This window comes from Sinohyriopsis cumingii, chromosome 6 (assembly GCF_028554795.1).
Source record: "Sinohyriopsis cumingii isolate HCF-2022 chromosome 6, ASM2855479v2, whole genome shotgun sequence".
Classification (NCBI taxonomy): domain Eukaryota; kingdom Metazoa; phylum Mollusca; class Bivalvia; order Unionida; family Unionidae; genus Sinohyriopsis; species Sinohyriopsis cumingii.
In genome coordinates, this window is record NC_142966.1 from 158,096,944 (window position 1) to 158,113,246 (window position 16,303).

General features: G+C 32.8%; 1 protein-coding gene across 8 annotated transcripts in view; it reads right to left on the minus strand.

The window, feature by feature from the left end:
* The window catches only part of LOC149798369 (uncharacterized), a 153,611-nt gene that overhangs the window by 59,119 nt on the left and 78,189 nt on the right, over positions 1-16,303 (minus strand). For all 8 annotated transcript variants that reach the window (XM_089963513.1, XM_089963516.1, XM_089963510.1 and 5 more), the window contains 3 exons: positions 7,402-7,538; positions 5,935-6,055; positions 3,558-3,617 (listed from right to left, as the gene is read on the minus strand). In XM_089963513.1, the coding sequence (XP_089819639.1) occupies positions 3,558-3,617; positions 5,935-6,055; positions 7,402-7,538 (318 nt within the window). The remainder of the gene's footprint in view (positions 1-3,557; positions 3,618-5,934; positions 6,056-7,401; positions 7,539-16,303) is intronic.

The following is a 16,303-nucleotide window of genomic DNA, read 5'->3' on the forward strand; positions in this document are numbered from 1 at the left end:
TATTGTTCTACATACACAATATACTAAGTATTATTTCTGCACATTACTTTACATTCTGTTTACTATTGTTCTACATACACAATATACTGAGTATTATTTCTGCACATTACTTTACATTCTGTTTACTATTGTTCTACATACACAATATACTGAGTATTATTTCTGCACATTACTTTACATTCTGTTTACTATTGTTCTACATACACAATATATTGAGTATTATTTCTGCACATTACTTTACATTCTGTTTACTATTGTTCTACATACACAATATACTGAGTATTATTTCTGCACATTACTTTACATTCTGTTTACTATTGTTCTACATACACAATATACTGAGTATTATTTCTGCACATTACATTCTATTTACTACTGTTCTACATACACAATATACTGAGTATTATTTCTGCACATTACTTTACATTCTGTTTACTATTGTTCTACATACACAATATACTGAGTATTATTTCTGCACTGCTAAGTTTTACAAAACTTTACTTTCTGTTGATTTTTCATAAAATGTAAGGGAAGTAAACAGTGCATGCATTTCCATTGTTATTGAAGTTTACCTGGCACCTTAATGAAGTAAAAAAATAAACACAAAAAGTTGATTTCTGCAAATCAGGAACAGTGATGCAATCATGAAATTAACATCATAGCCAAAACATAAACTTAAAAATATAAACACTTGAAACTATTTTATAATGCTTTTTGAGGGTGTGAAGAAGTGAATCCACAAATTATCCAAGACCCTAAAATCACATTATTCAACAAGTTGATAACATAACTGAGATACTGTACTATGTTTATCTCTTCCCGCTATCCCATGCATTGATGTGGTTGTAACTGACACCCATGAACAGAACACACAAACTGATTATGACAAAGTGTTAATGTTTTAAAGAAAAAAATGAACAAGTCCATACTGGTGGAAACCTTGTGTAATACAAATTGTAAATTTCACACTATCATTATAGAAGCCAAGCTGGTGGTGTAAATGTACAAAAACAGCACAACCAAGGTTCAGATTCTAATGATTTTCTGATCAACTTCATTTTCAAGACTGTACAAACTGGAAAGCCCACATCATGGGACTAGGTTATTTTTCTGCCAAACTAATACCTGACAGCAGTTTAGTCACAGGCAAGTGCGATCTTTCCAAAAATAAAGGGTCCCATTATTGTTTGTAAGATTGGCTTTACTGTCCTCCAATGTATCAGTTAGGTCCTTTTAAAATGTTTAAAAATAGTGTGCATGCAGTCCAAATGGACCTTTAGTACATGCCAATATGGTGCAGAAATGTGACTTTACAAAAACTGGTTGAAAGATTAATTTGCAGATATATAATGGCTTGAGTTATCGAGATTGGAATAAAATAAATGTTTAATTAAATCAGCCAATTATTAATGATGTGCAAACTGGGTAAGATCTCTTCTAAACCATAGTTAGTATAAACCACATCTGTAATCTTCTGCTTCATTCAAAATAGTTGGAGATCTGATCCTAAACAAATCTTGTTAGTAAATATGATTAATCTTTCCCCAGTTTGTTAACACATTAAAACCCATTCTTTCATCACATCTGTGAAATTTTCAATTTATTTTTAGGATACAAAAATTTGATGTGTCATGAAACACTAATTACTAGTAACAATCAACACAAAAAGTACACAATTTTAATAAAAGTAGCAGCATGTGTAGAGGCCTTAATTTAATATATTTTGAAATTAATTTTAACAGATTTTATTAAATAAATTAAAATAAGCTTTATTACAGATTATAAATTGGATACTATTTTGCTGCTGATAATTATACTGAGGAACAATTAAGTTGCCTCATAGAAGTTAAGGTGCCTTGTACCATTTTCAAGAGGACTGCTGTAGTACGACATTAAATACAATAAACTTTATTTTATGTTGGATAATTTAAGCTATAAATATTAGTGATTTATTTCTACAAACGAACATCAAAAAATGCAAAATTGACCAGTATTATCATTCTGAAAAAACAAACTACAGGTAATATATACACACCACATCACACATAGGTGAAAACATAAATACATTACACTACAGTACATAAACCTGTGCCGAACAATTAGGACTCCAGTTATAATTACCCACATAATGACTAATGTTGTCCTTCTCATGCTCTAACTTAGACATTAGACAGTGGAAAATCCAAAAAATTATGAAGTTAAAACATGGGACACTTTTCAAAGTTGCTTGTCTGAGACGTGTATTTTGTTGGACAGGGTAATTAAACAGTGCTGCACACACAATGTTTTGGCTAAAAGAAGCACTAAATGTGCTCAAAACTGAATCCAGGGTACATTTTCTCTTGCGCATATTCCATCATGTGACCAAACCTGAATTAATATGGTGATCAACATGAGAATCATTGTTCAACATGAGAATCATCATTCAAGATGTGAATCACTGTTCAACATGGGAATCACTGTTCACTTTGGAATAGTTATTGAAATCAAAGCTTTGTCACAATGGTGTTATGACTGTATTTATTGGTCTTGATCACTTAATACAACTGTACTGGAATCACTGGCATGATCATTGAGTTGATGAACTCATTAAGTAAAATCATACAACAGAACCATTAACTCATTAACCCCTGGCACTGCATTTACGTGGCAGGAGGTATTAGCCTACTGCCAAGCTCTGTAGCGTCAAGGTCATGCATGATACACTACAGTAGACAGATGTAGCTCTACAATGATACCAATTAATCTGGACGTTCTAGTTGCACTACAAAATACTGAGGGAAAAACCTAATTTTTGGACCTGTTTTTCATTTCACCCAAAATTCGCATGTGGTCAGAATTCGATTTTATGTCTGGATTTTAGACTTTTTGGCCTCAGATCTAAGGCAGACTGGTCTGAACTGCACACAGACAGGTCAACCTTTGCAAAAAGTAGGACAATGTGGGCATTTGGAATAAAAAGTGGTCTCGTTACAAACATGATGGGTCCATTAAACAAAAACAAAAAAAAAAGAACTCTTTTACCCTTCTGCTCATGCGCGAGCAAAATAACCAATGAAAAATGATGTTTCTGACACAACTAAGCATTATGCTAATGGAAAATCTCTTGAAAGTCGATGAATTAGGATGTATTCAGAAATAGTCCCCAAAATGTGTTTCCTACTCACATCTCAGGCGAAAACGACAAAAACCTCCAGGGGTTAATGAGTTAAAGTAACCAATGAAACAAAAGAAGTGAAGATAAGGAAGTCATGTATTACTACAATTATGGATGTTGGTCAACTGAGTAAATGAGAGATCTGACCAGCTGTGTTCATATACAGTACACTGATAATGCATGGTAATGGACATGCAAACTGTCAGAAGTTAATGTATAAAGGAACATTTTGTGTCAAATGGGAAACTTAGAAGAAAGTTACAATTTACTCAAAATAATACTCTTATTTAACCATTTCTCTTAACTAGGAGCCATGTACATACAGCGCTATAATGAATACTGTTCAGATAACCACTGAATAAAGAGTCCTGAGCGTATTAATATGACACCTTACACTTACCAAAATCACACAGCTTCAGAATACCTTGATTGCTAATTAGTAAGTTCTCTGGCTTTATATCTGTTGAGAAAGAGAAAAAAAGAAATTGAAAGAGATCTTATGAAATCTTACACATATGATTTGTGGATGTCTCAAATCTCATCTAGCCTTGAAAACCTACAAAGTAACTTGTCCCCATTTTACCTGGAAAGATCACATTGGTCTCAAGGAAGTTACACAGCAAAACATGTTTATACAGGATACTTGAGGGAACATAAATTCTGTCCTTATTGAGCAGGTGCACCTTTTAAAAAAGCTGAATTTCAAGTGAAATTAAGAAAGGAATTTATGTATGTTGTCCATTTTGTCCCAGTCTCTGACATCAACTAATGAGTCTAACTTTTGTTGCCACAAACATGGGGTGGTTTTTGATAGCCTATATACCTGGTTTATGGAGATGTGGGACTTTATAATTTATCTTTATGTCATGTTATTATTGTGCATCACATAACTTAGTCTCTGTGAAAATATTTCTGTCCATACCATGTTTCTGGTAAGGAACCTATTAAATGGGAGACGACATTGATATGGGACAAAACTACCTAACAGAGACTAAATGAGTTACATAAAACTTGTACAAATTAGAAGATAAATAAGCAAGCAATTGACCTCTACTGGTCACACATTTTCATGGATCCTTGGTTATGAAATAGGCTAACAAATGCTATAGTACAAGTCACATGGGTCATGCATGTGCATTTACTCATTTTAAATTAAATTGTTCTTTAAAAATTTAACACTAATTTTCTTTAACCAAAGTCTATTCAATCCTGATTATTGAATGCTCTGCACCTTAACTGTCAAATTATCTATTGCTATGGACTTTTACAAAATAGGAGCGCGTCATGTGGAATCACCATAACTGAAGGTAGTATGAATTTGTTTATCAATATGCAAAGCATTAATTGTGTCATCACAGCATGTGACATTCAATCCAGATTGTACTGGAACACACCTTAAGGTTCATTTCGTCCAAAAATGTCTACGTACTTTGACGTTGATTTTGTCGTATGCACCTCTCCCCATGTTGATATGACTTTCCATTTTGGAAGAGTAACAACAACAAAACTTTCAAGATGGCTGCCATGATGGCTATACTGTATATAAGATTGGAACCATTTCCATTTAGGTATGTAACTATGTAAGTAGTAGTGCTTTATGGTACATTAATGGTACCAACTGAAAATAAACATCTGAAAAATGCAAAAATTAATTATTTAAAAACATTAGAGAGATAAACCCTTCCAAATAAATCATCAAGTACATGATAAAATACAAAATGAAAAGATGTCAAAATTCTGTACAATGTATATAAAATAAAAGATAAAGGAAACACATAAAATCATTGAAAGATTTCCACTTAGAACAGTGCTGTCCAACCCACGGCCCACAGGCTGATTTTAAATGGCCCGCCAGAGCTTGAACAGTTATATAGTCATTGCTTTTAAGTTTTTTGCTGTGGTCCACGGCTTCAAGAAAAATATTTTTCAGTGGCCCATGGTGTCAAAAAGGTTGGAGAGCACTGACTTAGAATGACCTAAATATCACAAGAAGTGTTTCAGTAAAAACCAAATGATGATATGACCATTCATGCAGGAGAAGTAGTGATAACAAGGTTTTCAAGATGGCCACTATGATGGCCATATTGGATGTCTGAGCAGTACCATATTCGTCCATATTTATTTAGGACCAAATGGATCATAACAAGCTGTTTTAGTAAAACCCTCATGCTGATATTACCAGCCATTCAAAAGTAGTGTAAAACAAGATTTTCAAGATGACACCTGTAGATATGTTGCTATAACAAAATCTTCTAAAAAAAGCTGTATATATTGGATGTGTAAGCAGCACAATTGTCAATTAGGACTAATGTGACATCATAAAATGTCTGTAGAAAATCCCCTGGCAATATTTTTTTTTAATCCAAGAAGAGTAACAAAAAAGTAAAAACTACTTTTCCTAATTAACATATCTTTTTCTAGTTCATACTAATTTGATACAATCTTAAATTACTATGAACAATCTCATACAGCGAATGGCAACCGACTGCGAATAAAGTGTCGACCTATATTCATTTGCTCTGTGTAGGCTTGAAATAGTCCATTTTAAAGAAAATAAAATGCCAGACTTATGAAAAAAATCACTTGAACTTCTGGTTACAGAGTTAGAGGGTAAGATTAAATTCCATACTCCTAAACCAGCAAGAATGTGAGCTAAGAGTCCATTTATATACTGGGTGTCAGTCATAATACATTTTGTGATATTATGATCATGTCAGGCATTGCTTGTTTACAGTAGATTACTGTTTGCTGTACATTATCAACCAAGGCAGACCTACCTCTGTGTATGATGTCATTAGAATGACACCAGTGTATCGCTTTGCAAAGCTGGTACGTGTAACTTCGCACTTTCTCCAATGGGACACCATTAGGCATCTCTTCCAACAGCTCCAACATGTTCTGAAATTGTACAGATAAAAATCTAATTACAGGATGTACTAACCTTGTACTAAATTGTACAGATAAAAATCTAATTACAGGATGTACTAACCTTGTACTAAATTGTACTATGGGCAAGTGACTTAATATGGTGAAATGCATGTATTATTCCTGATCAATTCTATACAACACTTTGGGTGAACGTTATGTGCCTGAAGGGTTCTAGTTAGAGGAAACCTGATATTATATAGTTACGCAGAACCTGGTATATCACCAGTGTTCATGTATTGATAAATATCAACCTGCATCTGACTTGTAAAAACTTGGACACAACACTGAAAAACAAAACGAAAATGCTGACATTATCATTGTTACCACCGGAAAAGTCTTATCTATGCCTAACCATACCACACTTTCTCAGGAAAGACTATAAATAACTTAGGTCTATAGACATCTGGCAGTTTCTTGTCATGTAAGAAGTAGTTATAAGTTCTTTATCATTCAAATACAAAAACATGGCAAAAAGCCTTTATATCTAGGTTACTGTGTCTTCACTATTTTTGTGGGGTGTCAATTAATGTGGGATTTCATTCTTACTACATGCCATAAATTTAAAGACCCAATGAGAAATGATTCTTCATTAGAAACAATATGACACCCTTTCCCAATCCATAAATTTTGATATGCCACCAACCACCATACTTTTGAGAAAAACAAAATAAATTATGTCAGCAAAAAAAAAAAAACATGAATTATCAGTTTGATGTTTTTCTTTCAAAAGAAAGAGACAAGTATGGAAGGATAAAGTTTATGAAGTGGATATAAAAAAAATCTGAAACATTTTCACTTGCAAGAAAATATTTAAAGTGAAACCTGGTTATAAGGAAACATTAGGGATATCTGAAATATCTTCAATGAAGCCAAATTTGATCTGACACAGGATTTTTTTAAATAGTTTATATAAAGCATTTACTTGGTTATAAGTCGAGTCCAACTGCAAACTGCAAGGACCCAGATCTGCTGTTGCATAATGCACTAGCAGATCTGGGTCTGTGAAGTTTGTTAGGAGTAATTATTAAAACACATAACACAGACCCTGATCTGCAAGCACATTATGGTACAGCAGATCATGATCTTTGCTGTTTGCAGTTTGACTTGACTTATAAATGAGTATATATGGTTTTTACACGTAGACTTAACTTGCCAGCAATTTCCAAGTAAGAGTGCGCTGTCCAAAAAGGCTTGGCTGTTTTTATTACTATTCATGTAGTTCTGAAAGTTGTCGAGTGATACACAAATATTCCAAAGCCAAATGAACAAATGCTACAACATGAAATGTGCACAAAGTCAAAGCACCTAAAACTCACCCTCTCCACATATTCAAACACCAGGTAGAGTTTTCCCTTCCGCCTGAAAGCCTCACGCAGCTCAACGATATTTTCTTGCTTCAGAGCCCGAAGCATCTTCAGTTCCCTCAAGGTGGTTCGTCGAACATCATCATTTTCTGAAAATTAAAAACAAGGCAAGTGAATAATTTAGTTATCTTCATGAGTCCCAGCTAGCTACTGTCATGCTGAAAGCCCTACAATTACCAAGTCATGATATTTAGAGAATATCTACAAGTATCATATGTAATTCTTGTACACAATTTAGCAAATGTGAATAATATATACTTACAAGTAGTAATTTAATATTTTATGGTACCATCAAAAAGTAAATTATTAAGACATATTTTTTAAAAAGGACTAAAAATTCTTTGTCATATAAAGTAATGGTACATGAAAAATCAGAGAGCAGAAAAGCACAGCACTGTACATCTTGATATCTGGTAAGCTGGAAGAAAAATTAAAGTTATTAAAATTCTGAAAGTTCCATCATTTTAACTTTGTACTTTTTGTACTTTGTAAGTTTACAGATCATCACTGATTTCAGTTTATAGATTATTGCAGATTTCAATTTATAGGTTATTGTAGATTTCAATTTAAAGATTATCATAGATTTCAATTTACAGATTATCATAGATTTCAATTTATAGATCATCATAGATTTCAATTTACAGATTATCATAGATTTCAATTTATAGATCATCAATTGATAGATTATCGTAGATTTCAATTTATAGATCATCATCAATTTCAATTTATAGATTATCACAGATTCCAATTTATAGATCACCACAGATTTCAGACCCTGTCTGAACCCAAGTTACAGATCTGTGACAGAATGGTGGTCAAAGTACAGTGTATTTGTTCTGAACATTTGAAGCTTTAGGAAAAATGACCATTACTGATATATTGGCTGACCAGATGGTTAATCCATTGAAGGTCTGCACTGAGTTGTCTCCAGGTTCCCCAGGCCTTATATACTTGCAACTTTTTAGTGAAAAATGAAATTAAAGCACAGGCTCAAAGTCCGACAACTTTAATATTGTGTAACTTGAATAATGGCTATCTTAGAATCATAATACTCTCTGGATTTTTATAGCTATGCTTTCTCCAATGAAAGAAAATCCATGTATCAGATCTATTTTTAGGTCTTCTGCTAGAGCGTGAGGTTCATGCTCATGGAAGCCTGTAGCTATTAAGAAAAACATTCAGAGAATTTTTATTTTCAATCAATCAAAAGTGGCATTAGAAAAGTTAAGCTCTTTTTGAGTGGCTGAATTAAAATCTGATGATGTTCAAAAATTTTATGATTTCCAGGCCCATTCCTTCACCTCTGAGGTGAAAAATATGTTTAGCTCCAAGCCAGTTCCACCGCCTCAGTAAAAAAAAAAGAGATTTCAGTTTCAGTCAATAAAATGTATCACTAACAAAGAAAAGTTCATTGTGATTGGCTGACACCAAATTGCAGTTTAGAAGTGTTATAATCTCCAGTGTATATTATCAGATGCATAGTGTTCAACCAGAGTGGATATGAATTTCTAACCCATTTGACAATATGCCATCTCAGAGACAACATTGCAGATTTTCCACAATTATGTTTGGATAATAGTTACTCTTCTTCATTTGATTCAAAAATTTTACTTCACCAAGAAGCAAGCATGATTCTGCTTATTTCAGTGTCCTTATATGACTGTAAAATCTCCAACAAAATCTCAAATTGTCTATTGGCATCTAGAAGATATGCTTCAAAAAACTATTTTTATCAAGAAATTGTGATCAATGAAGCATACTTTTATAAAGCTTAGTCATGTGTTGTTTTATGACTGCAAAAATCTACAAATAATATAATATATTGCTGAAGCTGACTTATCAGTTGCTTGTTCCAAACTAATCAGTGGATATCATGGAATTAACAAACCTCAGCATGAAAATTTGTTTTCCCAAATTTCACTTAGGAAATCAATCACATAAGACCATACATAAAGCTACATACTTGTTTTTGTTTTGTCATGGCAGAAAGAAAAAGTAAAAACAAAGGGACATTTATTTCATGAAGCAACCATCAACTTTGAAACTCAATTTATTTTTAATGCTCTATTAGTCAAATATTGATGCAGTGATTTCATTGCAAATAAGAGTGAAACTTTCCTACATGAAGAAATCTCTGAGTGTCAATTCAAAAACTTTCAGTTCACAAACTCGCTTCTCCATAATGAACCATATCTGTGAAACAAAGCTTTAAAATCTCCAAGTATTCATTTCGCTTGGTTGCCTTGCTATTTTTGATCACATTGTGAATGAGTAGGCTAATTTTAGGGGTAGTTTTATTTACACAGTAATATTTATAACAGTATTTGAATGATCCATTGAAATGAGCTGACCTCAAATGACCAAGACTGCTCATTCTTACATGGGTAGGATTTGCATGTCTTTTAACTTTTCTTTTATTCCACCCTCTTTATTTGATATGATACGAAAGACATAATGTGATAATACAAAGAACTGAGGCTAACAATACAACAAATACTTTTGCAAGTCCGAGATCAAAGCTTGGTCAGCACTTAATTAGGTTCTCATAGAAATACTTGCAAACACAGCAGATTGATGTTTTTCACATCTGGATACAAGAGGGCATATTGTATTAATTATGATTACATGTAAACTGAATTAAAAAATGGAACTAAAAAACATGAATTTCACCTGACCCAACTTTCTTAATTGGTATTTATGTACTGAACTGTTGCCACCAGTAGGTATTAGCAACATTTTCATTATCAAAATCTCATTGAATATTGTGTACTGAGAACACTGTTTGGAAACAAAACTTAGCAAAATATATGACTTATTAAAAATTGAGACTTCATTATGTTCATTCAAATTTCCAAATATTAACCACCATTTTCAACAAAAGAACAAGAGATATATCAAGGTTTCCTTATCAATTTTGATCATGGCTCTCTTCACATTCAACAAAAAAGGGCCAATTTTTTAAAAATTTTAAAGTTTTAAAAAATGGGATTCATACCTGAACCCATGTTATAAGCAGGCTTACAAGATATCTGGGTGCAAGTTACTGAGGAAGTGGTGTGCTAACATTAGACCTTCAACAACAATAAAACTTGTGCATGAACTTTAAACTGGATTGATTGTACATACCATGATGAAAGATCATAAAGATGTTTACATTAATTCAGCACTTTACATGATATTCAAATAGATCTTTCAAGTTCAAAGTATCATGTTTATAGCTACATTTAATATAGTAACTAAGCACAGTCCATTAAAAGTCACCTGAAAAAAATCTCTGACACTTGGAAGATATTAACATGCATTGCTGAGAGTAATGGCCTAAATTTATTTACAGCTGGTGACAAAATAGATTTTTTTTTAAGGCCGCAAAAACTGAAAAGCAAACTATGTGTGTTTACTTTTCTGGTCTCTCTCTATATATGTTTTGTTGCTTATCTTGAGTAACATGTCATCAATGAAGTTCTTTTTAAACTAAGCACGATCAGATTTTATCATAAAAAGTGAGTTATGTTTGCTTACTGGTAAGCTTCACCAGTTACTACTATCAGAGTACTGTGATTTGTCTAAAATCTGTTATAAACATGTTTATTCAAAGAAAAATCATTTTGGCAATCTAATAAAGTACGTGATTTGTTTAAAATCTGTGATAAACATGTTTATTTAAAGAAAATACAATTTTGGCAATCTATTAGAGTATGTGATTTGTTTAAAATCATTTCAGCAATCTTCATAAAATATTGATAAATCTCATATTCTATCCCCTCTTTATTTTTTCAGAAGGAGATAACACACTGAAACTGTAGATGTCATAGACATTGGTTGGTTAACCAAAATTAAGCTTCAATTTTAAATAAGGTCATCATTATTATTGTTGTTGTTGTTATTATCATTATTATTATTAGTATTATTATTATTATTAATGAGATGAACTTTCTCACCAAATAGAATGTTGATTACAGTATGCCCAATGGCTAGACAGATAGCACATTTTTTTTATTGAAAATTAAAGCAATCCTAAACGTTTTAAGCTACTAATAAATACATAAAAACATTTGTAAGATTTGAGGGCTTTTTGTATTATTATTATCATTTCAAAAGCAAGAACCAAGAACAGCTGCACTACAACTGATATGATTAAAGGTATATCTTGTTCCAATACATAGAGAAGAACTATACATTTTATGTCCATGCACTTGTTAGGGGTATGTTTGAAATAAATTGTTGCCAATATCTAACTCTGTAGATATAGAATTTATCAGCTTTTGTTTGCGTGTAAACCTACCTAGCTACCGGTCATCAAAATATAACATTGTAAGACCAAGGGAAGTAGTGGGACAGCCTAGAATAGAACTAATTTTCAGGTTCAAACACGCAGTGGAGCTAGCTATTTGGTGCTTGACACTTGGTTAAATAACTTATCTGGATACAAAGTCAGAGGAAACTTGATAGCCCAAATCTTGGGGTTTTTGTTTGAGAGTATGGTTGGTGATTTTATGGGCATAATAATGGACAGGTATGATATTTCTGAACAGTGGCCAAGGTCATATAAGCATTTTTACTAGGATAAACTAAAGTCTGACACTCTTACTGTTGTAAACACTTATCAAGTATGGCAAGATCTTACTGAGACAAATAATTATAAGGAGTACAGTGTGAAAGACCTATCACTGTCAATAAACCTGGAGCAAGAGAGACAAGCTGTGCCCATACAAAGAAACATAATTGATTTTCAGGTACTAAGGTACTAATGCAGTAATATTACTACCATGGTTAACTTACAACCTTATTACAATCTTCATATGAGCTGCAGATTTCTTTTTAACCATTACCTTCATGATTTTATTACTTGAATTCAAATGGAACTCAATTTTTCACTAAATTACAAAATTAGTTAAACACAACCCCACAATCTTTCCATGTGGTCATCTTGCCATTTTGCTCCATAGATGAAAGAACTAACAAACAATTCTGATATCCCAATTAAAAGTAAACTTGACTCAAATTTTGACATTGGATTGGTTATCATTAACTAACTCACTGGCCAATCAGACATCAGAATCTGCAGCTCAGAGTCTGAGTGTTGAGTATATTTCTTTGTAACCTTGAGGCAAGAATCAGATGAAATGGTCATATGCATAACTCAGTAAGGTCTTAAAGTCATAAAAGTTAAAGACTGAATAGGAGTTAACTTCAAGCATCAAGATCAAATATTACATAAGAAAGATGATGTTTGATGGGATGTGGAGGTGTTCCTGCCCACCTGCTGGGGGGGGGGTCTGGTTATCTTTGTAACACATCAGAGGGAATTGCTCTGGTTGATTCATTTGATCAATCCAAATATTTCTTAAGCTATCAATGATGCAGGGCATCAAATTTTGTCAGCTGAAACTATTATTCTCTTTGAAATATTTCTATAAAGTCTGATAAAACTTTCTACTTAAGTAGATCTATGATTTCTAACAAGAGATCCAAGTGGTCCTGATACTGCTCACCTGGTTCCATAATTTAACAGTGGACAATTTCATCAGGCATGCTAATGCAATAATGCAAGAATACAACCAAAGTAACTATCTCCCAAACTTTGCATCATTTAAAGTTTACCTATTTTACTACAGTATGATAAAAAACATCTACCTAAAGATAAAGACATACAAAATATGCGCAATCCTATGTTCATAACTGAAGTCATCCAAAATCCTGTTAACAAAAACTCATTTACTCCATTCTGTAAGAACTGGAGGAAAAATACAGTCTCTAGATTAGAGGTATCTATCTCATTAATATTTGTAGAACTCACTTACTACAGAACCAGTCAAAGACATTGATAATATAAAGTTATTTACCAAGATGTCACAAATATGAGTAAAATTCAATCTCCAGAATGGTACCAAGCTCAGCCAATCTGGAACAAGATTGCCTCATTAATATGTGCTGATCAGGCACATAATCAAACTCACCCAGCATCTTTATTATATAAGACTATTTACATTGGATCACAATCAGATCAGAAATATAGTTGATATAGTGTTGACAAGCTCAGCCAATCAGATGCAAGACTGCATCATTACTATTCATGGCTCTTGCTCACAATCAAACTCAACAAATCTTCAAGAGATAAAATCTATTTGCCAAGTTGTATAAAATTCTCCTAAAGTCTAGTGAAGTAAAAAAAAAGATGAAATCAGATGCAAAGTCACCTCAAAAATATGCAAAGAGCTCGAGCATAATAAAAATCATCCAACCTTGGGATGATGCTATTCTATTTACCAAGTTAGATTCAATATCACTTCATTAACATGCACAAGTTTCAATCATAATAAAATATATTATATATCTTTACAAAAAAAATACCTAGACTACTATAATGGTCTTTTAGGAAACACTTCTGACAAAAATGTCTGCAAATTATTCCACTTGCAAATGGGAGCTTGCACATTCATCTTAGATAATGATGAAAACGTCCCAAATACAATGAATGTTATTAAAATTTTATCAGTAAGTAACAAATATTTTTCAGAAAGGCTAAACCACTGCACAATGTTTAAAACAGTATCTCTCAAGGAACTATTTCATGCTAGAAAACAAGGTAACACTACCAATGTAAAATCAATATCAGCTAACCACCTTTCCATACCAAAACCAAATAAAGAACTCCTCAAAAACGTTTTCAAGATTCAGTGCCACTAATTTTGAAAGAGAATCCCAAGGTAATCAGAGAAAGTGCATATATAAATGCATTTAATTTTATAATCTAATTCAACTGATGAAAAGTGTGACCTGTTTGATTTGACAAATACATTACAATTGAAAGTATACATTTTCAAACCTTCCACTTTGTTGTCTGACAATTTTGTACTACATCTACACCATGTACCTAGTTGAAGCATGTTCTTACAAAATTTTATATTTATCTGGTCCATATATAAATGTAGTTTTATTATCAGTGCTGTTTTTAAAAAAAACGTATGGTGTGTGCAACTATGTACTATGTAAATATGCACAGAATGGAAGGATACAAGAAGGATTAGATCCCTGCACCTAATTGTGTCACCCTCTTATTACTGTTTATATTATTATTATTATTATTATTATTATTGTTATTAAAGCCTATTTACCAATAAAGTTTGATATCTGAAATAAAGTTGCTACAGTGTTAACAAACTCGGCAAATCTGATGCAAAATCACCTCACTAATAATACATGGATCTTACTCATAACTGTACTCATCTGATAGCCTTTTATTTTAAGCCAATTACCAAGTTTGATCAAAAATACAGTTCCAATAGTGGTAACAAGCTCAGTAGATGTGATGCAAGATCCTACTCATCAAGATGCATGGATACTGCTTTTACCTCACTTGTTCATGAATCTTTATTAAATATGCATATATACCAAGTTTGATCAAGACTGGATCAGAATGAGCATCTCGAGTGGTAACATATTTAGCCAATCAGATGCAAGCTTACTTTATTAATATGCATGGATATCACTCATTATTGAAATTGTCTTGGATTTTGATGATATACACATAAATTGAAGGTTTGAACAAAATCAAATCAAAACAATGGCCTCTAGAGTTTTAACAAAATTCAGCTAATCACATACAAGATTAACTCATTCTTCTGCATGGATCATGCACATTACAGAACTCCTCCAAGATCGTGATGATATAAACCCATATTGCAAGTATCATCAATAACAAGGCGCTGGTAAAATTTGATTAAAATGCAGTAATTATTAAGGGAGCTATTGTGCAGAAAGAAGATGTGGGTGGGTCTGATTATCAGGACTATAAATCCATTAAACCATTATGCAGAACATTGACAATCAAATTTAGTCACGGTCTCATCATATCAAGCTGTGTACCAAATTTGGCTGAAATCCAATAATAATTGAGTTATTAAGCAGAAATGATATTTGTTGGTTCTGACAATCAGGGTCTATAACTCTGCAAAATTAGAACAACTGACAACTAAACTAAGTGAAGATTCATCGAAATCTGACCGAATTCCAATAATAATTAAAGGGGTTATTGTACGCAAACAATATATGTGATAGATGGATAGAAGGAGGGATGGACAACAGGCCCAATTTAGTACCCCTCATTTCCCATGAAAAGCAGGTGGAGAAAATAATAATCATATACAGTAAGACCTGTCTTGAGAAACCACTGCTAAGAGAGACCACCTGTCTTGAAAAACCTGGTTCTCTATGTACAGATTTATTGATTATGTAAGTGTTATGACATGTTATGAGAGACCACCTGTCATGAGAGACCATTATGTTTTGGCAGAAGGGATGGTCTTTCAAGACAGGTTCCACTGTATATATAATATGTCCTTTATATTAGACAGGTGTTATTTATACAAAGATAAAATTATGCAGATTTTCATGTGAATTCCTGAATGGTGTATTTTGGAGGTTCATAATTTACAGTAGGTTTTATGGCTAAAATGGGAAAGACTTTCCTCACTCTACCATTAGATCCAGAATTTGGTGCAATTTCAAATCTGATGGCAACAGTTTTGAAAAGCTTGGCCCTACCTGAATGTTGATAAATGGCCTTCCCATCACTATAGTCTCCAAATCAAGGGTGTTGGCAATCCAACTTGACTTAAAATTTTCAATTCTGACACTTTATATCAACTGAATACTCAATAATTAACCAAGGGGGTCACCCTACCATGTCTGGTAATTTTGCAGTTGTCACTGATAACCTTTGATGTTTGACCTTGGAAGCAACATCATACAAATTTTGATTTTGTGTGATATACCAGGTATAAGGTATGGCATGATGGTTGACATGTTACAGTGTCATATTGCCAACACATAAGTGTGCAACATTAACTGCATC